A 23,525-nucleotide genomic window follows, 5' to 3' on the forward strand; every position below is an offset into this window, starting at 1 on the left:
GCCACTTCAAGAAAAATGATTTTGTCCTTCGAAACAATGAAGCTAGCCGCGCGATACCCCCGGGAAAAATGTCCCCCAATTGGGAGGGACCTTATCAAATCTCAGAAGAATTGGGAAAAGGCGCATATGCTTTAAAAAATTTGAATGGAAAGAAGATCCCGCGCGCATGGAACGCGGCACAGCTTAGAAAATGTTTCATGTAAAAATTGTCAAGTTTGTAAACAAGGCTTTTTAAGCCATTATGAATAATGATGCGCGCTATCTTCTCTTAATGTGGATTCTATTACCTTTTGCATACATGTTTCACACTTCCCTTTATTAATTTTGAGCAATATGACAACATTGTATTGACATCAAAACGAAATAAAAACGAAGTAAAACATACATGCGCGAGCTTCAAGCTCAAACGCGTTAACGAGTCTTAACTCTAAAACGTCAGGGCCTTAGCCCAATTCTATTACCTTTTGCATACATGTTTCACACTTCCCTTTATTAATTTTGAGCAATATGACAAAATTGTATTGACATCAAAACGAAATAAAACGAAGTAAACATACATGCGCGAGCTTCAAGCTCAAACGCGTTAAAGAGTCTTAACTCTAAAACGTCAGGGCCTTAGCCCAATAATGTGAGCCTTAGCTCAAATCACTCACAACATCCATCCTACATACTGCGCAGCCTGACCATAAAAATACCTAAACACAACTAAGGCAAAACAAATGCCAAAACATAGTTGTTAAGGTCTCAGGTCGAGGCGCGCATGCAATTGTAATGGATATCTGAGCAACACATATTGATACATAAAGGCTAAAAAACTCATAATTCCATAAATGCGCGACAACGTCGCGCAAAAGAGGAATAATGAAAACGCCTAGGCACGTGTCAACATAATCAAGATATGGCAAAATCACTTACAATATGACAAGGATTAAGTATAATAATTTCCTTACAACCTTGTTCTTATTTCAAACATGCAAGCATATCTTATATTCAACAAGCAAACATGCAATATAAAGAGATGAATGGGGAATGCGCAAGATGCAAAGAAGGGAAAAACAAAAATTTCATTCCAAAGCATTGAAATTTACAAGTTTACAAGATGATGAGATACAAACTACAAATAAAAATAAAAAACATGAAGGGCTTCTCAAGTCTCCACGTCGACGTCAGCCTCTTCATAGTCCTCATCACCGCCCTCAGCACCTGGCGCAGCCCGCTCCTCGTCATCTCCAAACTGACCATAGTCAAGTTGTTCATCTTGAATGGATTCTTCTATCACAATAGTGTCAGGAGCGGATCCTTTGGCCACGCCAGAGCCGCTAGCAACGCCAGCATTCCCCGCGCCATCATCGCCGCCACCAGCCCCTTCGCACTCGTCAAGTAATTTCTTTAGCGCGCCGAGATCGGGCTGGTCAGCAAGCGCGGATATCTGCAAATCATAAGGAAAAATATGAGTACAAAAAGACTTGGAAAATAAGTCAAGGTAATCTCATTAAGGTTAAAATACCTGCGCAAGGATGGGAATGGGAGTATTCATATACTTCTCCCCCATCGCGGCCATGTCCGCGCAGGCAACGTCGCTCTGATAAGGGTACTCGGATGGGTTCTTCTTCAACATGCCATATTCATAGCCATCCGTAAACCCTTCAGCTCGACCCACCAAGCGCGCGGCAGCGTTGCAGTCCATCACAAGGGCCTGAAACTCGTCTGAGTATTTCATCGCGTAAGCGCAACGAGTCATGCCCTGTGAGATTAGCCATTGGCGATCCTGCGCGAGGGAAGCAACAGACGTCTCGAGGGCAGGAATCTGAGAGTTTAATAACTCAACAGTTTCCTTAGTCTGTTTCAGCTCCTCTTTGTCGGACGCTGCTGCCGCCAAGGTTTCTTCTTTTTCCGCTCGCGCAAGGTCGAGTGCTTCCTGGCTAGACGCTGCCGTCGCCAAGGCTTCGTCTTTTTCGGCCTGCGCGGCCGCCAGCTCCCTCTTCAGGCGCGCAACCTCACTCTCCAGTGATGATTTGTCAGTTATAGACTGGACAAGAGCTTGGTCACGCGCCTCCGCGTCCAGCTCCAAGTCGCGCACTTGGCGCGCGTACTTGGCCGCGTCCGCCTCGGCCGCCTGCAGCTTCTCCCGCGCAGCCTGTAGCTCATGCCCGCGCTTAACGAACGCGGTGTTGGCACTTGCTCTGTTCTCACTGAGCTCTGCTTGGAGCTTCTCAGCTCTCTCTCGAGCATCAGAAAGATGCCAAGCAGATACTTTAGCCTCTTGCTTGGCTTCCGCAAGAGCATCACGTACCTTTACGTAATCATAGCGAAGCTCTTGGGAGGCAGCAAAGAAAGCCGACCCAGCAAACAGATGATCTCTGAGCAAGTCATCGCGAGCGCGGGCCTCCTGAAACCTCCTTTCAGCTGGAGGCACAGAATGAGCCCAGAAGTCCTCACAAACACCCATGGACTGAAATGAGCTGTCCTCAGTAATGTTCCATCTCGGGCGGTAGATGTGATCGGCTTCCTGCAAACACAAAGTAATGATCTAAGTCATCAAAACACTAATATGAAAGTCCGCGCAGCGGAGCAAAAACAAACTTATACCTGCGGGGACGAAGCAGAAAAGTCAGCGGCAGGCCCACGAGAAGACGGCGACGCGAAACCTCGTGGCGCTGCAGGGCTGGCGCGGCCGCCGTCGGAGTCTTCAGCATGAACCTCCTCATCCTCCTCTGAAATAGGCCTTTTCTCCTGCGACCTAGAATCAAAATCAGTCTCGCGAGGAGGGCTGTGCGCAGGAGGAGGTGAGGGAGGTCTCGACGCCGCCAGATCGGCGCGTAAAACGGCCTCCTGCTCCTTAGTAATCCCGATGAGGGGAGATTCATCGCTTGCAGGAGCAGAGCCAACGGCGCTGGCACCGGCGCCAGGAGTGCCGCCAGCAGCTTGTACGCCAGCTACGACTCCTGTGAAAAAATCAACAAAAAAAAAATGGTTCATGACTTGATCTAAAAGAAAGTCAGAAAATAAAAGCACAATACGTACCTTGGCGCAACTCCGTTCGCGAGGCAAACATCGCCATGAAGTCCATTCTACCCTTTTTCAAGGGTAAGACAGGGGACTTCGAAGCGACCTCCGGCGCAGCCTCGGCATCTTGTTGCGCTTGAGGTTGATCCACCAAGGTCGCCGGCTCTACAAACATTTGGGTGAGCAAAGATTCATCAGTAATTCTATCAGAATCGCGCTCAAAGAACAGTAAAAGATAAGCAAAGGATAAGCAAAGTATACCTGTCGAAGGCGCAACGCCGCTTCCCTTTTCCACCGCGCGAAGGGAGGAGGTAGTAGCACCATACCTCGTGTGGACAGGAGGTCTGCCCACTTTTTGAGGCAGGGAAGACAAGGAAAACTTGGGGGGAAATTCCTGGGTTTTCTCAAATCCCCTCGCCTGAGTAGGAGGATCCTGAGCAACAGGGGCAACATCTTTCTTCTGTTTCTTACTGGCCCCTGCGCCAGTTTTCCCCTTAGCTTTACGCTTTAGCTGGGGCGCCTCCTCCTCCTCCTCCTCTTCCGCGAGCTCCAGCTCGTAGTTCTCAAGCGCGTCTACAATACGTGCAACATAAGTGTTAGCCAAATTTGGTATTATAAAGGAAAATGCATAAGTACAAAGGCTTACCAGGCGCATCGCTGTCGAAGACAAATCCCAGATCAACAGGGATGAACATGTCATCGAAGCGATCGGGGAAGCCAACCTCCCCAGCGCCCAGCGCGACGGAGCCACCCTCCATATGCTCATCATAGGCGGCGTGGACATACTCCTTGCTGACTGCACAAAACAAGTCAAATGATATCAGCAAAAAGATAAGTATTCGCGCAGAAGTAATGCAATGAGATTAACTTACACAAGCCGTCAACTTGGATAACGGGCTCAGTCGCGCTGTCAGCCCACCGACTGCTCATACCAACCCCCACCAGCGCCTCCTCACAAATTTTCTTGGCGGGGGATGGTTCGGCGGTCAACTTTTTAACCCAGGCGCCAGTTGGGTTCTTGAAGACACCCACATCCGCAGGCGCAGAAGAGATCGCGCGCATGGTCATGCGGATGGGGATCACACCAGCCCTGATGTAAAAAAACCTCTCAGACCAGTCATGAAGGCTCTTGAATGAAACAGTGGAGCACTTGACCTTCTGACTGCGAGGAATAAATGAGAACCAAGAATCTTGGATCTTGGGCTTATAAAAAAACTGAAAGCGCCGAGGGGTGGGCTCCTCGCGCTGAGATTTGCACATGAACTCAAAATGAGTCATGCGCACGAGTCCAAACGGATGGACTTGGGATATATGAATCCCATAAAACCTAAGCACCGCACCCACAAACCTTGTCATCGGAAGACGAAGGTTGCAGTGGGTGAAAAAATGGCAGTAAAGGGATATATGACCGGTAGGCGGGTCCGCCGCCGTTTGCCCGGCCCCAGGCAACATGCAGCCAAACTCAGGGAGAAAACCCTGAGAGGCGATAAGGCTGTCAAGATCGGCCTGCCTCAGTTTGCAGGGGATCTCATCCCACTTCTTCACTGCCTTGGTCCTCCCTACCTCCTCCGATGAGGCCTCAGCAGCCCTCTTCCCCTTGCCGGTCTTCTTCAACGTCGACATTACTAACGATTTAACACGGCGATGGATAGGGGAGGTTGTGTTGTCTGAGCTATCAGACATACAACTGTAAAACGGACAAAGGATGATCTGAAGAACAGAGACCTGGAAGCAGAAGACAGCTAATCGGAATAGAATGAAAGAAAGAAAAGCTCTGAATAAACAAGAAGATGAAGAATAAAAACTCTAAGGGTTGGCTTTTATAGGCCCAGGAGAGAGAAAAATTGGTGCTGATCGGACTTCACGCGCCCCCACTCGCAGGTGTAAGCCAACGCGAGCGCGACACGTGTCCTTGACACTGTGTGAGGGGACACGAAAAGAAACTGTACAGCTGCTGCCAGAGTTCACGCGCCACCACTCGCACGAACAGACCAACGCGAGCGCGACACGTGTCCCTGACACTATTTGAGAGGACACGAAAGGCAACTGTAGCACCTCGAGCACACGAAAGGTCTGACACGTCTCCATCACTGACGCATGTCAGCAACAACCAACCACGTACAAGGACGATTCGTTTTCAAACAAAAGGATAGAATTTCGCGCAACGATGAATAATAAGAAGAAAAAGACAAACCCCTACTAAAAGAGCAAACTATTAAGTCTAATATCTATCTTACCTCGCTCGCGCGAGACAAGACACACATTAGACTGGGGGGGCTTGAAGAGGTATGTACCCGCCTCAACAACGAGCGAGGCGGGTCAACCCACAAGATATGGACAAGAGGCTTGAAATCAAGACATTATGAAGGCACAAAGCTAAAACCTACGCGCATGGCGCATATCACATATGCTCACACATATCACATATGCTCATGCATCACATGCTCAGGCATCATATGCTCAGGCACCACAGATGCTCAGGCATCACATATGCTCATGCATCACATGCTCAGGCATCATATGCTCAGGCATCATATGCTCAGGCATCACATATGCTCACGCATCACATATGCTCACGCATATCACATATGCGCGTGGCGCATCCGCGCGTGGCGCATATCACATGCTCGTGCATATCACATCTGCGCATGAAACATCTGCGCGTGAGAATAAAGAGAAGACCTCGCGCATCCTCAGGATAGGCGCGTATCACACGTGCACATAATCAACCTCGTCCTTATCCAAATCAGGATTAGGGCAACCTTGATTGTGCACGTCAGACAACCTTCCAGAAGGTATCTTTTTAAGGAATAAGAATATGCTGATGTTGACAGCTGCCAATGAAAGGTGGACAACTCAGCAAAACCCATGTGCTACCACGTGATTATAACCAATGAAAAAGCACCAGGTGTCCCAAAGGACACGTGGCGCAAAGCAACTGGAAGAGGCCAACAAAGCCCTAACTGGGTCTAAGCCCAATCAGTGGAAACCCTAGCACTATAAATACCACATCAACTCCACAAGGAGAGCACATCAAATAACATCCAATTACATCCAATTACAGAGTATTCAGCTATTAAGCAATACATTCCATTTCCTTACTCTCATATCATTATCTTCTCCTACACACACTTATTCTCACACCGGAGGGTTACCCCAAAGAGGACCCCTCTGTCCCTTTCTGAGGGGTAAGTTTACGGTGCTGTTCATTTTGTAGGTGGAAGAACCCAGATCCAAGAGAACCATCGGTGAAATATCATAATCACACACGAGGAAAGTAGATCGTCTACCAGTGAGTCGATCCACGTCTCTTCACCATTAAAACCCTGATCAAACTGGTCAAAAACCCGACCTTACCCTGAACCGGTTCTTACCTGACCCGGTTCTTGACTTTATTGACCCAACCCGAAACCGGGTTTTAGAAAAAAACCGATTTGAACTCTGGGCCAACTGGACTGGGCTTTATACAATAAAATAAAGTTACAAGATATAGCCCAAAGGGGTTTTCTTATCTTCTATACTACATCAATCATCAGTACAATAATAATAATAATAATAATAATAATAATAATAATAATAATAATAATAATAATAATAGACAGACTCACAAACAGCTTACAAATACCAAACCAAGTTCACCTTTAACGGAAAACAAACCTATTGCCGCCGCTGCCGTCGTCTTCTCCGCCGCCACAGTCGACGGTGTTGTTGACTCTATCATTTATAAACACTGCCTATTTAGGCATGCCTTCGATGGCCACAGGAGACAGAAGAAACTTCAATTCATACAACAGCAACAATCATCGTCAATTCAAACCTCAATATGTCAATGAAGAACACAAGTCTGAATCCTTTGCCAGGAGACAGAAGATTGAGCAACAAAGAAGATCTTTACCCATTGCTTCAGGTACACTTGATATTATTATACACACATATATATATGTATATTATTAGGGTTTAAGGTTCAGTGAAATTAGTAATTTATTGTTTGTGTTTTTAATCAATTTCTGTTTCAACTTCTCACCTTTTAAGTGTTTGTGAAAAGTTTTCAATGGGCTAATTAGAGTTAACAACATTTATTCACCTGATTTGTAACTATACTGTGCTTAAGCCCTTTTGCTGATGCTTTTATAGTACTGTTAAGTGGTGTGCACGGTTCGCTTTGGATTGGTTTTTGGCCAAATCCAAATCAAAAACCGAAACTTCAGTTTTTGGATTTTTTAAACCATTTGGTTTCCGTTTTTGCCATTTGAGCTTGAAAATTTTAGGCCAAAAAAAGGTTGGGCTGAAAAAAATGAATTTAGGTTTAATAAATTTGTTAATTATTAACTAATTGATTATTGTACATTTGGTTTGGCCCAAAGTATTTGAAGTTACGTCTTTATTAAATTCTTATAAATTTCTTAAAATAAAAAATAAAAAAAATCTAGAAATTCGGTTCGGTTAGTTTCTTTTGGTTTCTATTACATACGAAACAGAAACCGAACCGTAACTTCGGTTTTTACAAAAGCATAAAACCAAAATGTCGGTTTTTGTTTCGGTTTGGAATATTCTGTTTTTTGGGTTTCAGATTGCATTCTTCAGTTTCTTGCACACTCTACTATTAGGACTCTCTCTGTTTTCCTAATGATTATGTACTTTATGGCAATTTCTTTGTGCAACTTTCAAAGCTTTTTTGTATTATTATTTGTTATATTGTTTAGTTGAGAAAAGGCTTATAGAAGAGGTCAGGAAAAATGATACCTTGATAATTGTTGGTGAAACCGGAAGTGGGAAGACAACGCGTAAGTTTACTTCTAATTTTCTAATTTTACTTTATTCATAAATCACTATGTGACACATGCTTATTTGTCATACATTAACATTTTCATTTGGTGGATTTTGTTATGACAGAATTACCCCAGTATTTATGTAACGGAGGATTTTGTCAAAACGGAGGAATGATTGGAATCACTCAGCCAAGACGTGTTGCTGCAATAACTGTTGCAAAGCGTGTAGCTGAAGAATGCGGTGCTGAATTGGGTCAAAAGGTTGGTTACTCTATTAGGTTTGAGGATATGACCTCTGCTTCTACCAAGATTAAGTACATGACAGATGGACTGCTATTAAGGTTAACATATAAGTCATTGAAGTCATATAACACATTACTATTTTTATATTTGCATGGTATTCAAATAATTTCCCTTCATATGCTAACAGGGAAGCGCTTTTGGACCCTAAGCTCTCAAAATACTCGGTTATAATCGTTGATGAAGCTCATGAAAGGACAGTTCAAACCGATATGTTGTTAGGCTTGCTTAAAGACGTACAAAAGAAAAGATCTCAAAATTCTAATGAAGAATCTAATAAAGTCAAAAAGTTAAGTCCGTTAAAGTTAATTATTATGTCTGCTAGTTTGGATGCTCGCGGGTTTTCCGAGTATTTTGGTGGTGCAAAAGCGGTTCATGTGATGGGGAGGCAATTTCCTGTGGATATTCTGTACACTGCTCTACCCGAGACAGATTGCCAGGATGCAGCTTTAGTTACTATATTTCAGGTTATTTCTGGATGTCTTTCATTTCTCTCTAATATCACAATTACTATTTAGTTATATACATACATTTACACACACACGAGTTAATTACACGGATGGCTCTTGTGGTTTACGCATATTGCGTGTTTGGTTCTCACATTTCTAGAATTACAGTAGTAGTTCTTACTGGATACCGTATACGAAAACTTACTTCATATGGTTTTATGAGTTGATGAAGGTTGACTTTTTTGTTAAACTTATATAAATTGACCATAATACTCTTGCCAAGTAAAATAAAGAACGATTATTAGTAAATTTGTGGGACCTATTTGAAAATTCTAAAAATATATACAAGTATTACTAGTGTGGGACATACTGTACATAAAAAACAATCTAAAATGAATCTCTCATTACTAGTAATTGTTCTTTTTTATTTCAAAAGACAAGGGTATTTTGGTCGATATGTGTTATGTTTTTGTGATAACAGGGGGACTACCAGTGTAATTTAAGAAAGGTAAGGACCAAAATGCCATATGGCAAACCACAAGGACCATCCATGTAATTAATTCTAGTAGTTATTATGTAAAGTTATATACTTATTATATAGAATAAAACTTTTTTAAAATAGCATGTTCATTTACCTCTTTTTTTGTCTTTTCAGATACATTTGGAAGAAGGGCCGGGCGATATACTCGTGTTTCTAACCGGTCAAGAAGAGATTGAAGGTCTTGAGGGTCTCGTGCGTGAAAATCTTAAGAAATTACCCGAAGCCAATCAGAAACTTCTTATATTTCAATTATTTTCTTCTCTTCCATCAGAGAAACAAATGAAAGTTTTTGCACCTGCTCCAGCTGGATTCAGAAAGGTAATATGCATGTGGTATTTTGTATGATCAAACGTACTTGTACCTTGTTGCTTGATCATGTACTTGTTTTTTGTATCCTGTTATTGTTAGGTTATACTGGCAACAAACATAGCTGAAACATCGGTCACAATACCTGGAGTCAAGTATGTTATTGACCCTGGATTGGTGAAAGCGCGCGGTTACTCTCCTGACAGTGGGATTGAATCTTTGATTGTTGTTAAGACTTCAAAAGCTCAAGCTCTTCAAAGAAGGTAAGTAAGCCACATTAAACTATAATTGCCTTATACAGTTAAGAATAAGGTGATTAAAAAAGTTTTTATAATGTTGCAGTGGACGTGCAGGTCGTGAAGGACCCGGAAAGTGCTTCCGTCTTTATCCCGAAAGCCAATTTGAAAGGCTTGATGACTCCACAGTGCCAGAAATCAAAAGATGCAACCTTTCAAATGTTATTTTGCAACTTATTGCTCTTGGTGTTGATGATATAATCGGATTTGACTTCATGGAAAAACCTGATAGGTAAAGAATTAAATCTTTTTTATGCAAAGACCAAAAGCTAAAAAAAGTAATTATTATTTTCACAACTGCAGGATGGCTGTGATCAAATCACTGGAATTATTATACTTGTTAGGAGCATTAACCGATGAAAAGAAATTATCAGATCCAATTGGACTTCAAATGGCTCGTCTTCCATTAGAACCAAACGATTCAAAGGCTTTAATTTTAGCCAGCCAGTTTGATTGTTTGGAAGAAATGTTAATCGTAGTGTCAATGCTTTCGGTGGAATCCATTTTTTATATTCCTCGTGACAAATTAGAAGAGGTATGTAATATATCATTTAATTTTTTCATTTTAAGTCATGTTGGTTTTCTAATAGATTTGAAATGTTTTTTGACAGTCACGGACGGTTAAAAAATCTTTCTCGAGTCCCGAGGGAGATCATTTGACTTTACTAAATGTGTACCATGCTTCAGTTGAGGTTTTGGAGAAGAATAAAATGGAAAATGGTGACGAAAAGGCCGAAAAGAATTTGAGAAAGTGGTGCAAGGATAACTTTATTAATAGCCGTTCGTTAAAGCAAGCTCGTAACGTTTACAAGTTTGTTCATCATTATCTTTATTCTTTCATTCTTATTAACGTTATATTCGAGTTATATTTTGTTTTTCTTTTTGTAGTCAAATTCGGGAAAATGTAGAACGGATGGGACTTAAGATATTGTCGTGTGGAGATGACATGCTTCCGCTGCGTCGATGTCTTGCTGCTTCATATTTTTTGAATGCGGCCTTGAAGCAGCCTGATGGGACATACAGGTGATGAATAAATATTTTACTATAATTAGTGTTTTAATTTAAAATTTCAAAATTAAATAGGTATTATTTATGTTTATGATGGCAGGGTTTTGGCAAATGGTCAGATTGCACAGATTGACCCGAATTCTATTTTATGGCGTGCAAAACCTGAGTGCATAATTTTCTACAATTTAGTCCAAACATCGCGTATTTATTTGCGCAATGTTACTAGAATTGATTATTTGTGGCTAGCTGAGCTGGCACCTCAGTGTTATGCCTTGAAGGATGACTAGAGCTAAAACCATGTGTTAAAAGTTAAAAACACAAGGTGGGCACGCATACATACATCTTGACTGGAGAGGGACACGCAGTCGGTGAACTCATTTTTGTATTGTTTTTTGGTCAGATTTTAGGGGGCTGACGCTTGGCGTTATTTTGTTTTTGGTTCATTTTTTATATAGTTGAATCGGGAAATGGATGAGGTGATTATGGGTGGTGAACATTGGTGGTAGATTCTACTCTTTGTAGTAAAATTGTCTAATTTAAACCGAACCTTGTAACTATGAAAAACACTAGTATTTTGTTGTTCTAATGTTAAGAAGCTCAAACAACATCTCTTGCAGACGCCTTAAACACGGTTCTTATGTCCTCATTTGACCTTTTTACTATAAAAAGGCACTTTGTAGAAATGCATCAATGATCCATGCGTCGGGTTGACGGGTTGGATATGTGTTCTAATGTTTTATGGTTTCTAGTTGAACTTATAATTATCCTTTTTATAAGTTACTTTTTTTTTCTTTTTTTCTAATTTATATGAGGAACTCATGTTGACTTGTTTAATTTTATTACAACTTATTACTACAAAACTTATTTATTAATCAAGTTAACTAGTTAAACTTGTTTATTTCTGATTGTCGGACACCATTGACGCATAACATAAACACCACGAAGTGTCCCATGGGTCGCATAACGTGACAGACTGAAAAGTCATTCTGGCCATAATGGTTTTATATGTCGGTGTTGTTATTGTGACCAAACAATCGACATAAAAAAAACGACAGTTTTGCTTTGTCGTATAGTATAGTTTGTATGTATGATAAAATCACCTGAAGGTCCTGAATGTTTTTGTAAGAATAAATCATATTTCTAGGCATACAATATCCATAACCGACGAAATAACTCGAACAATGTTATAAATACATATCGTTAATGTGTGGATGCTGCTCCTGCTGCTACTTCTTAGCCTTTGAGAACCTGAGGCACCTGTATTTCTCACCACTAACCGTAATCTCAAGGGCCCCGTCTTGATAATCCTGGTTGGACGCGGTCCCCATAAGCACACTTTTCTCTTTCTCCAGGTTTTCTCTTTCCATCTTCTGTCTTGCTACCTGTCTACCAATCTCCGCCTCACGACGAGACAATTCGGCTTTCCATGCAGCTTCGCGTTCAGCAACTTCTCGTTCACGCTCTTCAATATAGCTTTGCATCTCTCTCTCCTTCATGAGTCTGTCTTGAATGTCTGCATCCAATGCTTCCTTCAATGCCTCCACGAATTTGTCCACTACTGCCTTTATTCTCAGTGACATCTTTTCTAATAACCTGCTCAATGCTTGATTGTTCGTGCTGAATCCGAATTGGTTGATGAGTGAAATGATGATAGTAGTTTGTAGGCAATCAACATGTTCTACTCATTTTCATGCATTCCCTTACTTTGTTTTCAGTTGGCAACCCTGTCCACACATTTACATTCATTTGGACTTAAGAGCATTGTTATTTTAGTGGTCATCACACATTCTATAATAATGTATGTGTTTAGCTGTTTTTCTTTTGTTTGATAGGTTAAATTTAAAAAATTCGATCTGAATTATACAATCCGAATGAATTTTAAACTTTTATATTTTCAATGTTATATTGATTACCTTTAGTTACATAGTAAATGTAAAATACCATATCATAAATATTTCGTATCCATGAACAAGTAAACGGAATCCGTATTCATGTGGTAATGAAATATATGATTATCATATATAAATATACAAATACAATTAAAATAACACAAACTACAAAAAGAATTTCATATGAATTGCAGCAACTAATTGTTTACGCTTCTACCAAGTCAGTAACTATTACTCATATTAGTAAATGAAAATAAAGCAAATCAACTCAAAACATGACCCGAACAAGACAACATTTTAAGTGAGTCCCTAGGACATGACACAAATTTGTATATGGATATTGGATAGGGGGTTGGAGAATTCAACCTACGAACCTGACACGATTTAATACCCTAAATGTAAGATGAAAGTCTCTCTCTATTGGGCTGATGCAATTAAAGGCAAATGTTGTTGGGCTGATCTAGGTAGTCTTAATGTTGGTGGGCGTATACAATGATGGGCTACTTAGATGGGTCGATCCAAATAGTTTGATGATGTTGTCGGCAGCTATGTGGGCTGCATTGCTGCAAGACCTATTATTGGGCTAGTCTCATGGCTGATGTATGTAAACAAGTTAATTGTCACAGGTGTGGGCTGCAAGCCCACAAGTCTACAACTATATTATTTGTATTCATTCACGTTAAACTTTACTTTTTATCTTCTTATTCTAACTTTTTTTAACGACAATTCACACACTCTATAACCCAACTCCTGAATTCATCATTTTTAAGATAATCACCGGCCTCAAACCCGAACCACTCGAAAGGCAAAGCCTGGTTAACTACACTATTCATTTATCTTCATATTGAAGGAAATAAATATTAACATCAAGTGTTCTGAGATAAAATTTTGAAATAAATAACATAGTATATACCTTTTTAATTGATGTATTAATATTTGGATGCCATTAAAAGAAATAAATAAAATATATTTATTAGGAATAACCAAAATACCCTTCCATATTTCATTAAATGTAAACCTAAGTTAGTGTTAGTGTTACAAAACTAAAAACCAAATCTACAAAACTTGCTAAACTTCTGACTTAAGCCTCAAATATGTTACTTTAAATATGCTATTTTTTATCATAAATTAAACAAGTATTCTGGACGTATACTAATTTAATTTTTGGATTTACCGATTTAGTGTCAATGCTGTAACGAAGCTAACCTATACCAACCGAATTGGTTTTACTTTGATCATAAGTTCTACGTGTAATGATACTTTTTTGGGCACTCACAGATTTAATTTTTGGATTTAGTGTCATTGCCGTTACGTACAAACTTAAATGTTATTAACTGGCCGGATTCACGGAATTGCGGTCCGCAATGCAATGCGTTTTGTTACTAGCTATATATTTAAAAAAAACATTATTGGTGGCAGGGCAAAATGGCAAATATCCCGTTAGGCCATGTGGCCATGGTTATTTAAATGAGAGACGATGTTTTGAAGTTGTCAGTGGGGCATGACAACAATAAAACATTAATAGGTAGCCGCAGTAACCGATCGATTCATATGGGTTATGAATCTGGTTGAAACCAAGATTTCATGTGTCAGCATGTAAAGTACAGTGGATGAACTGCATGCAAGCTCATTTCCTGGCCGGGTTATGGTAGCTAGCCAGTTAATAATACGTACGAAATAAATTGCAGCCTCCAATGATTTGGTGGACATCAAATCGATGGCGGTTAATTGGTTCGGACCCTCCAACAATCTAACCATTAGACCACCCAGGCCCGGCCAGCATTAATTATTAATCGCCAACACTTACACTGTGAAAACAAGTAAAATAACAATTGTCTTTGATGAAAACAAGCAAAAAATTTACAATACAGGTAGACTATATATTTTATACAAATAGTCAATGTATACATAATTATAAAAACTATGATATATGTACGTAGTACCTATCTTTTGGTAATTTCATTGACGATTTGCATAATGTTGTGAATATCACCTGCTGATTTGATCCTTGGAAATTGAGATTTAATTAAACGGTATAGGGATCCTCAAGTACAACGTCTCACTAAGCAAAGGTAGTGATCACCTTCTTTAACACATTACGTCAAGATACTATGTCTTTACAAGTCCTCATACATTTACTATGCCAAGATAGTGAATCTAATCAAACACTATATATCAAGATAGTTTGTCCTTACAACGTACATTTACAACACTACGTTAAGATAGTGTTCCAAACCCTCAATACATTTCTATATCAAGATAGTGTTTCCCTCTGATAAAATCAGCACATTACACAATGATGAACTATCTTCTAACCGGTCACTATAACAAGCTTTATTAATGCCCGCTCTATAATACAAGAATGATGAATGATGTTTTATATATCTCTTGCTCTTCTTTGATCTTAACTTGTTCAGTTTGATGTTTGAATGATGTTAGAATCAAGAGAGATATCTAATTTAAGTATATGTACTAATTAGAGCAAAAGGGGTGAGATTAAACTTTACATAAGACATCTACTTATAGCCCAAAACACAAGCCCAACGTTCGTGCATTTGGTGAATTGGTGACCCAATGGTCGATGCAAACGGTCAATCCCATCGACCGTGGACAACTAGATCACACATTCTTGTGATGATTTGCAGTTTGAATGTTGTGAGTTATCTTTATCCACTTTGTATAAAGATGTTTTACATCATTTTTAACATGTCTCAATTCATAGGTTTTGATCTTGCAACACTATTCAAGTATTTCACCAAATTAATTAGGTTATATCTTTTATTCATAAACACATCATCATCTCTCTCTTTCACATAACTTTCTCTCTTTTCTAAAAACACATAAGTATCTCCTATTGGAGATGGTCTTAGTAGTTCACTGACGAGCATCGAGAGATACCGTTAAAAGTATATTGAAATTTAAATGTTTGTCAGTAATCTATGACCGTAAGTTATCTGTAGGTGATAAGTTACCAATTATTGTCTTCTGCTAGACTTTTTAATTAATTAGGTTTGGTTCCCGATCGTTTGTCTGGTACCGGTTATCAACGGCTAACTTGTCGGAAATTTACGTTTTCCAAATTCATCGGTCCGTCTTTCATAAATAGTTAACTTGATAGAATTGGTATAGATTTTGTCTCATTAATTTTCCGACGGACTTTTGCCGGCAACGATTTCTATGTATGCGCACAGATTCTTACAAAATACCAAACAAAATGTTTGTTCATTTTCGTTATCGTTTCCGTACCCACCCAACAACATGATGGTTCGTTTTCGTTGTCGATGTTAGTTTAGTGGTAATAAAATTTATTGGATTGGTGGTCTCGTAGTTTAAATCACTTATTTTGTATGTGGTATACAAAATAGAGTCGCTATAGGTTTGCTTTAACCGTCGTAAATATTAGTGGCAGATGGTCTTTTTGAAGTGGCAAATACAATAGTAATAGTAATAGTAGTTTCTGAATAAAATTAAATTCTTGCCTAGAAACATAAGTAGCCGCCCAAACCGGTATATTGATCGAGTCACTTTCAACTTGCTTGTTTTTGTTTGACTCTACACGTCATGTACAATTTAGCTTTAAAACTAAAATAAACAAACCTACTAGCTATATTTGCCATGTGCTATTTTTAGCTATAAACCTACTCAACATATTCACGTTAACTTTAACTATAACCTTAAAACACTTTAAAATAATGCATACTTTTATTATATTACGTTCATATCTCTATGTTACAAATCTTTGTTTGAAATATAGAATAATAGAAGTATAGAAGTGAGAAAATATTATGTGTTTGGTTAATTCGTTTTAAATTATATGTGGATATTTTTTTTTGGGAGCCATTCTAGTGTTTTTAAACAAATTTGACTCCTGTTTAAAGTAAAATAAAATTATTACATGGAATTGTTATATAGTTATTGTGTATATGCTCTCTTTATCGTATTCTTACGTTAACAAAATATAAAAGTGTTGGCTCGACTAAAAACAACAAGCTCAAATTTGGGGCACTTCACTTTTAAAGTTTAAGTAACAGTAGTATTGATAAGTTTATATTTGATAAAAATCACTCCAACTTAGCTATGCATATCGGAGTAGTGGCACAGCTTAACGAAGATCCCCCCCCCCCCCCCCTTTCTTTTGATTCGTTTTCATTTGAAAATATTAAACACCACCCACATCCACACATTTAATTTGTCCAAGCTTTCCTGCCACTTATGTCTTGAAGATTGTAAACAAAGAATATGTATATATATTTATTGCGCCAAAGAAACTTAATCACATCATTGTGTTCCCATGCTTCGTATCATATTTCTATGTTTTTATAACAATCTGAACATTTAATATCTTAAAATAATTAAAAAGTATATAATATTTATACTACTCATAACATATAAAAATAAAAATTAAAGTAAAAGTATAAATGTTAAGATCTTTGATAAATAAGTTTTAAGACTTACTTAATGAAAGAACTAAATATTAAAACATAAAAATGAAGAATGATAATAAAACTTATTGGAAACTTCAAATGTACCAAAAGAAATCAATAAAATGATATTAATATTTCTGTTCCTTAAGTTTGGACATCTTTTACTATGTTTTGAACCTCTTTGGTTCAGCACTTTAATTCATCAATAATATCTTCTCATTGTCTATAATATTAGACACGTTAACCCTAGTTGAATTGGATTGTTTGTATCATATATCCATGTTCTTATGATCATCAACCATCCTTCACGTATTTATTGTAACATACATGTGCATGAAAGAAGTAGGTGGATGACTACTATAAAAGAATACCTTCCCACTCCATGTACCTTCATCAACACTCCCAATTACAACTTACAATTTTTCAAGAAAATGGCTAAAACTATGTACTCCGCAATGGCTCTTGTTTTTGTCTTTAATCTCTTGATTGGCTCGACATTGGCAGCCCGAAACCTTCTTAACGTCGACGTTAAGAAACCCGATGACATCAAACACCCTGAGAAATTCTTCTTTCATGACCGCGGGTACCTAATTCCCGGTCTTGGATGAGGTATCAAACCCAAGTCCAAGAAAGGGTTCAACCCCTTGACCTACAATCCCATCACTGGCAGCAACAACGGTTTCCCGGGTGTCTCGGTTCCTAGTTTTGGTGGTCGTAACTACGTACCAGGTGGTGATGATACGTTAGTTCCAAACCCTGGCGTCGAGGTTCCAGCAGGCGACATTGGGAACACTCCGGTCCCGACCAATCCTTGAAGAAAATGAGTTTGGTGAAATCAAGGGTCAATATGTTAATTTGGTAATGTGGTTTGTTTTGTTATATTGTTGTACTTTCTACAAGATGTTTTTTAACGTCTTTCAGTTGGGTGAGTTATGATATGTTGGTGATGGTGTAACCATTTAATAAACAAAGTAGTGTAAGTTGGCACGCTAGTTAATGATCAATACATTTTTGCTTTGGCTTTTAGTTAAAAGTTAAAAATAAAATAAAACAGAAAGCCTGCAAAAAGAACCTTTTCCCCCAAAGTATTTGGCTATCCTACACCTTTTTTTACCATATGGATTTCACCTTTCCACTCTCAAAATTGCTTATCTCCACCCAAAATGCAGGTATAAATGCAATACCTACATGTAAATGATGCACCATTGCCTAACTGTTACCAATCCCACTCTGGGAAAGTATGCATGCCAAAAACATGGAATAATATCTTGTACAACAAGGAATAAAATCAAAAACCCTAAGGGGGTTTTTGGTAGAGAGATTTGATTGAGGAGAAATGGAATTAGAAATATTTCTTTTGTTTGTTTTCCACTTTTCATTTCTATTTCTCTTTCTATTTCTCTAAAACTAGAGAATTCCATTTCTCTTTAAAACAAAGAGAAATCCATTTCTCAGCAGCCTCCTCATAGCATGTCACCACCTCATCTCCGGCCACCACCTCGTCTCCGGCCGCCACCTCGTCTCCAAGTCTGCAACCGCCACCTCGTCTCCAAGTCTGCAACCACCACCCCGTCTTCGCCGTTCGCAGTGGTGAACACAGAGATGGTAACTGGTTGTAGGTTGCAGGTGGTACGGGTGAACGGAGATTAGGGTTTCAAGTGGTGGTTCGTGGTAGGTTAGGGTTTTCAGATGGTCGGGTGATTGTGGTCGCAGGTGGGTGACAGTGGTGGTGGAAATCGGCGGTGGTTGCAGGTGGCTTCTGATTATCATCATCATCATCGCCACCACAACCACCACCACAAAATCTCCAAAGAGGCAGTGATGACAGATCTGAGCCTCCTTTTTCTATATCTTATGTTCCAAAAATTTGAATCTTTTTAATTTCTTGTGTACTGTGGTTGAAGAAGGGGGTTTGGTGGCGACAGCCGGTGGTGGTGGGTTGTGGTTGAAGAAAGGGCTGTGGTGGTGTGGGGCTGTGGTGGTGGGGCTGGTGGTGGTGGTGGGGCTGTGGTGGTGGTGCTGTGGTGGTGGTGCTGGTGGTGGTGGGGCTGCGGTGGTGAGTGGTGTCAGGTTGGGTGGAGGTGGGGTTGGGTATGGTAGAGTTCTCTGTTTATTTTCTCGTGTACCAAACAAGAGAAATGATTCTCATTCTCCATACCAATTCTCTTTCTCTACAATTCCATTTCCATTTCTATTTTCTCTCCATTTCCATTCTCTGTACCAAACACCCCCCTAACTGTTGTCTCACTTTCTTGTTTCAGTTTTTTGTCTCATGCTGTTCTTTTGACTATAAATAAGAAAAATGTATGATACGAAGCCTAATAATATTACAGTGAGAGTTGATCATATGGAGGTGCAAAAAGAGGCTGTGAAGGGTGGCACAAGGTCCGTGAAACCTGCTGGTCCGTGGGTGGTTCGCCGGCCCACCAAAGATGGCCGTGTGGTCATCCGATACCGCCATCCCTCGACCCAGGAGAGACAAAGCAACCGTGTACGAGAAAAAAACCGGCGATCCGTAACCCGGAAAATATTCTACGGGATACGCAAGTTCGGAAACTATAATCTTTCCAAGAAGGCTGACACCATTGATATCTTGAAAGCACTTTGTGAAGAAGCTGGTTGGCACGTTGAAGAAGATGGAACCGTTTACAAGAAGGTTATTTTCTTTTTAACTATATAATCTTTTTTTTCTTTTTCTATATTTGTATAATTTGTTAATTAGATTGTTTATACCCATTGATGTGCGTGTTTTTTGTTGGCAGAAGGTGGCATACGAGGTTGGCGGCTGTTACAAGCGAATGGAGTACTCTACTAAACCAAGAACGGTTTTGTCGGAGGTGGCTCAAGAAGACCATAACATCGACTTGAGGCTTTCACTATCTTTGGTCAGTCACCGGCTAGTGCATTTCATCAAAGTTTTAAGATAGAAGCAAAATGATTTGACACAAACTAATTATAGAGAGTGCTAATATTAGGAAATTTAGATTAATAGGTAGTACTTACGATTATGGTCCAAGTAGATTATATTAATGAGTTTATGCTTTACAGGGTCCAAATAGAAAGTCTAATTGCAATATGAAGCATATTAGAAAAGTTGGTTTATAATATGTTATATTTTCCAGTTTGAATTGTCACATTCAGGTAACAAAAATTGCTTTTACCCATGTCAAATATAACACTAAAATGTCTAGGTTAGTAAATAGAGCTGAAGCAATATATTGCTTGTTCTTGATACATCATATATTTTAACCATATATATATGATACTCTTTGATCGATGGTCTGTGTTTGCCTAAGAAACAAAAGGAAGTTTAAAAAGTGAATGTGGTTTATGGGTAAAGTAGACATTTTTCAGTACTAAAAGTCTTGAACACAGTAATGTTTTGTTAAATATATTGTCTTTGAATGCATAATTAATTAATGCTTAAGTTGGTTTATTTTTATATATGGTAGAACACTTTTGTTCTTTTCTTTACCATGGTGAAGACAACATGGATAATTATTAATTCCTGGAAATACACAATGTATATTTCTCTCTTTGGTTTCGTTGCATGAGGCCTTCGTGACACTAAAACAAAACATATATATACGTTTTCGTACTTGGACCGGTGCTCAATCAAACCGGCCCCTTTACCTGCTCACTAGTTGGACACTTGGACTGATCAAATGATTTAAGGAAAATCGAAGACAAAAAAGATAGAAGTATCTTATAGTGTTATATACCAAAATACCAAATCATATTAGAAGTTGTTATTGGAAGTAGCTAGTTAACATTTATTAGTTTGTTTACACAATATAAAATGTATCATATTCAACCTAAAGAAGTGAAAAGGAATGTGTTTTTTGTATACAATATTGGCAAAAGCAAATTTTTAAACACCACCTCTCTATTCATATTAACTACTTTTAATACCACCAAACCTCTGTATTTCATTACTTCCAACCCATCATATCCTTAAAATTCACCAGAATTTCAAGGCATAAAACCTTTTTTTAATTATTCAACAACAATAACCAGCTGGATTTTAGGATTTCTTTTGTCATGTTTGGCTCAATCACTATAACGCCCATTTCTAATTTTTCTTCAGAACGCACTTGTGTGTATATAAAACAAAGGCGAAACATAAGCTTAATGTACAACCAAAACTTTTAAACCGGAATGATATTATAGATTACGTAGTGTGTTGCATTAAACTCAACAACAGTAGAACGTACTCTACCAATTCTATTGGTCCAAAGGATTGCTAGCTATTCACTTAGAGCATTCTCATCTCATCCCCTATAATTATGTGTGGGGAGTTTGCAAATTATAAGGTGAAGTTATGAGTGATTGTGAGTGTAAATTATAGGGCGGAGAGAGAAATGTAGTGATTTTTTGTAAATTTGGGGAAACATTTGGAGAACATTGTTTGCCCATATTTATTTTTTAATATTTGTTGGATTGGTTGTGAGTAAAGGAGAGAGAAAACTGTAATGATAAAGGTATAAACAAATATTATTTAATTAAGCAGGAGAGAGACATATACGCCCTGTTCTTGAGTTTTTTTAAAGGATGAAAAAGAAAGAAAACTAAGGATAGTTAAAAAATGAGTGTTCTTGAGTTTTTTTTAGGATGGAAAGGAAAGGAGTAGGAGGAGTTAGGAGGGATTAAATTAATGTATTTTCCTAATAAGTTATCCTCCAAAAAATGGGATGATTACTAAGGATAACTATTTTTTAACATAGTTATCCTTTCCTTTCCTCTAATTTCCTTCCAACTCAAGAACACACCTAATTAAAAAAAATTTCCTTCCCTTTCTTATCATTCTCTCTCCTTTCATTTTCTTTCCTTGGTTAAAAAACTCAAGAACAAGGCGATAGTGTATTTTAGTGTAATTATAGAGATAGGGACAGAGAGTAGGATGAGAATGCTCTTACAGCCCAGGTTGGACAACTCCATATTAATCCAAAGCCAGACTTGAAGGGCCGAAGCACGGACCAAATGGTTTATATATGTTGTCTATCTCCGTTGGAGAGTGAAGGTATGTAATACGTTATTGTGGTACATAACTTTTTTAAGACAACCAATTACCTGTCGAAATGGAACTTGTTTAGCGGTTCGGTTTCTCGTCTCTCGTTCTCCTCAGTTCCAGTTTAAATATGGTCGATCAAATTGATCTGTTTGATAGAATATTTAACATATGCACACTCCTGGTCATGATTAAAGTAATCATCCATGAGGCAAGTAATCATACATACATATATATATATATATATATATATATATATATATATATATATATATTAAAAACGAGCAAGGTTGAACAAGGAGGTACGGTCCAATCTGGAAGGGTGAGATCATCTATATATATATATATATATATATATATATATATATATATATATTAAAAACGAGCAAGGTTGAACAAGGAGGTACGGTCCAATCTGGAAGGGTGAGATCATCTAAAGTTTAAGGGTGTTAAAGATAATTTAATTACTTGAAGATAACGTTTAGTTTATTTTTTTATTTTAAAGATAAATGTTTGGTTGATTTGTATTTAAGCCATTCTTTGTATTTGTGATTAACTGTCTTTCGTTTTCCTAGCAATAAGAAAAGAGTCGAGCAATTCGTTCAAACCCCGTGTTCAAGTTACCGATTGTTGCTTGATTGCCATCTTTCGATTTATCAAGCAATATGGAACTGGCACCAATGGAGTTGGTGGTTAATTGACAAATCAAAGGTAAACCATTAAACACCTAAGTGGCTCGGTAAAGAAGGGGATGTCTTAAGTTCAAGTTTTAGAAATAATAATGACTAGAAAAGGAAATTCGCTGTAAAAAAAAGGCTATATGAAATTGACTTTAGGGACTTTATTTCTTAGCAAAATTGGTATTATTTGAAATCAAATGGTGGTGTAGAATTAAAAGTTAAGTGTCCCTTTAAAAATTAATCACTGATCAAACCATTTGACTAGGTAATACGACTTGTACCTTAAACGGTTTTTTAAAAATTTGGGTTCGGAATATATAATCGCCCGGCTCCCTGCCTGATGACCGTCGTTTGAGTCAATCAAAAACCTAGTTAAACTATATAGATAGGATAAGTAAGGTATCGTATCCACCAGGAGTATGTGGTCAATGTATTCGTGTAACAGATTTCTAATTATGAAGTGACTGGTTTTTAGTGCTGATCACACAAGCAGTTAAGTTGAATTTAGAGAATTAAGCAAACAAACAAGTAAACGAGTTTCAATCATTTAACAAAGCAAATCACACCCGGGACTTCAAGTAGGTAACTTACAGTAATCTCATGCAACCTAATAGATTAATCATTAACGGTTAACTACAGACTGATCAAACGGTCCATGCCAGTGTGACTCAGTTAAGGGCAATTATATGCTTTGTCATATTCAACCTAATCAAACAACCCTATGATCAATTATTATAGCAACTGGTAACTAATCGTTCAGATCAACGTAAACCTAAACCGATTGAACACACAGAAATACTAAACATCAATAATCATAGATTAACCATAAACAGTTATACATAAATGTTC

The 23,525-nt window shown here is 38.5% G+C and overlaps 2 protein-coding genes across 2 annotated transcripts; one reads left to right on the plus strand and one right to left on the minus strand.

Moving 5' to 3' along the window:
• Positions 1-6,746: 6,746 nt before the first annotated feature.
• On the plus strand, positions 6,747-11,179 carry LOC143634533 (pre-mRNA-splicing factor ATP-dependent RNA helicase DEAH10-like). Its single transcript, XM_077102582.1, has 11 exons — positions 6,747-6,913; positions 7,710-7,790; positions 7,900-8,116; positions 8,206-8,542; positions 9,180-9,383; positions 9,474-9,634; positions 9,714-9,899; positions 9,971-10,202; positions 10,279-10,478; positions 10,556-10,690; positions 10,776-11,179. The coding sequence occupies exons 1-11, from the start codon at positions 6,751-6,753 to the stop codon at positions 10,960-10,962; spliced, it is 2,103 nt and encodes a 700-aa protein (XP_076958697.1). The 5' UTR covers positions 6,747-6,750; the 3' UTR covers positions 10,963-11,179.
• A 722-nt stretch (positions 11,180-11,901) lies between these two features.
• Positions 11,902-12,255, minus strand: LOC143631635 (uncharacterized). The gene has a single exon (XM_077100338.1). It carries the CDS (start codon positions 12,253-12,255, stop codon positions 11,902-11,904), a length of 354 nt encoding a protein of 117 aa, XP_076956453.1.
• Positions 12,256-23,525: the final 11,270 nt, after the last annotated feature.

Source organism: Bidens hawaiensis, unplaced genomic scaffold (assembly GCF_021521415.1).
Source record: "Bidens hawaiensis isolate Kalapana, Puna unplaced genomic scaffold, B.hawaiensis_p1.1 tig00000512_1, whole genome shotgun sequence".
Taxonomy (NCBI): domain Eukaryota; kingdom Viridiplantae; phylum Streptophyta; class Magnoliopsida; order Asterales; family Asteraceae; genus Bidens; species Bidens hawaiensis.

Excerpts from the sequence above, each read along its gene's own strand:
- LOC143631635 (XM_077100338.1), bottom strand. The coding sequence starts at position 12,255 with ATGTCACTGAGAATAAAGGCAGTAGTGGACAAATTCGTGGAGGCATTG.
- LOC143634533 (XM_077102582.1), top strand. The coding sequence starts at position 6,751 with ATGCCTTCGATGGCCACAGGAGACAGAAGAAACTTCAATTCATACAAC. Across the intron at positions 9,635-9,713 it reads GCTCAAGCTCTTCAAAGAAG|TGGACGTGCAGGTCGTGAAG; the intron begins GTAAGTAAGCCA and ends ATAATGTTGCAG. Across the intron at positions 10,691-10,775 it reads CAGCCTGATGGGACATACAG|GGTTTTGGCAAATGGTCAGA; the intron begins GTGATGAATAAA and ends TTATGATGGCAG.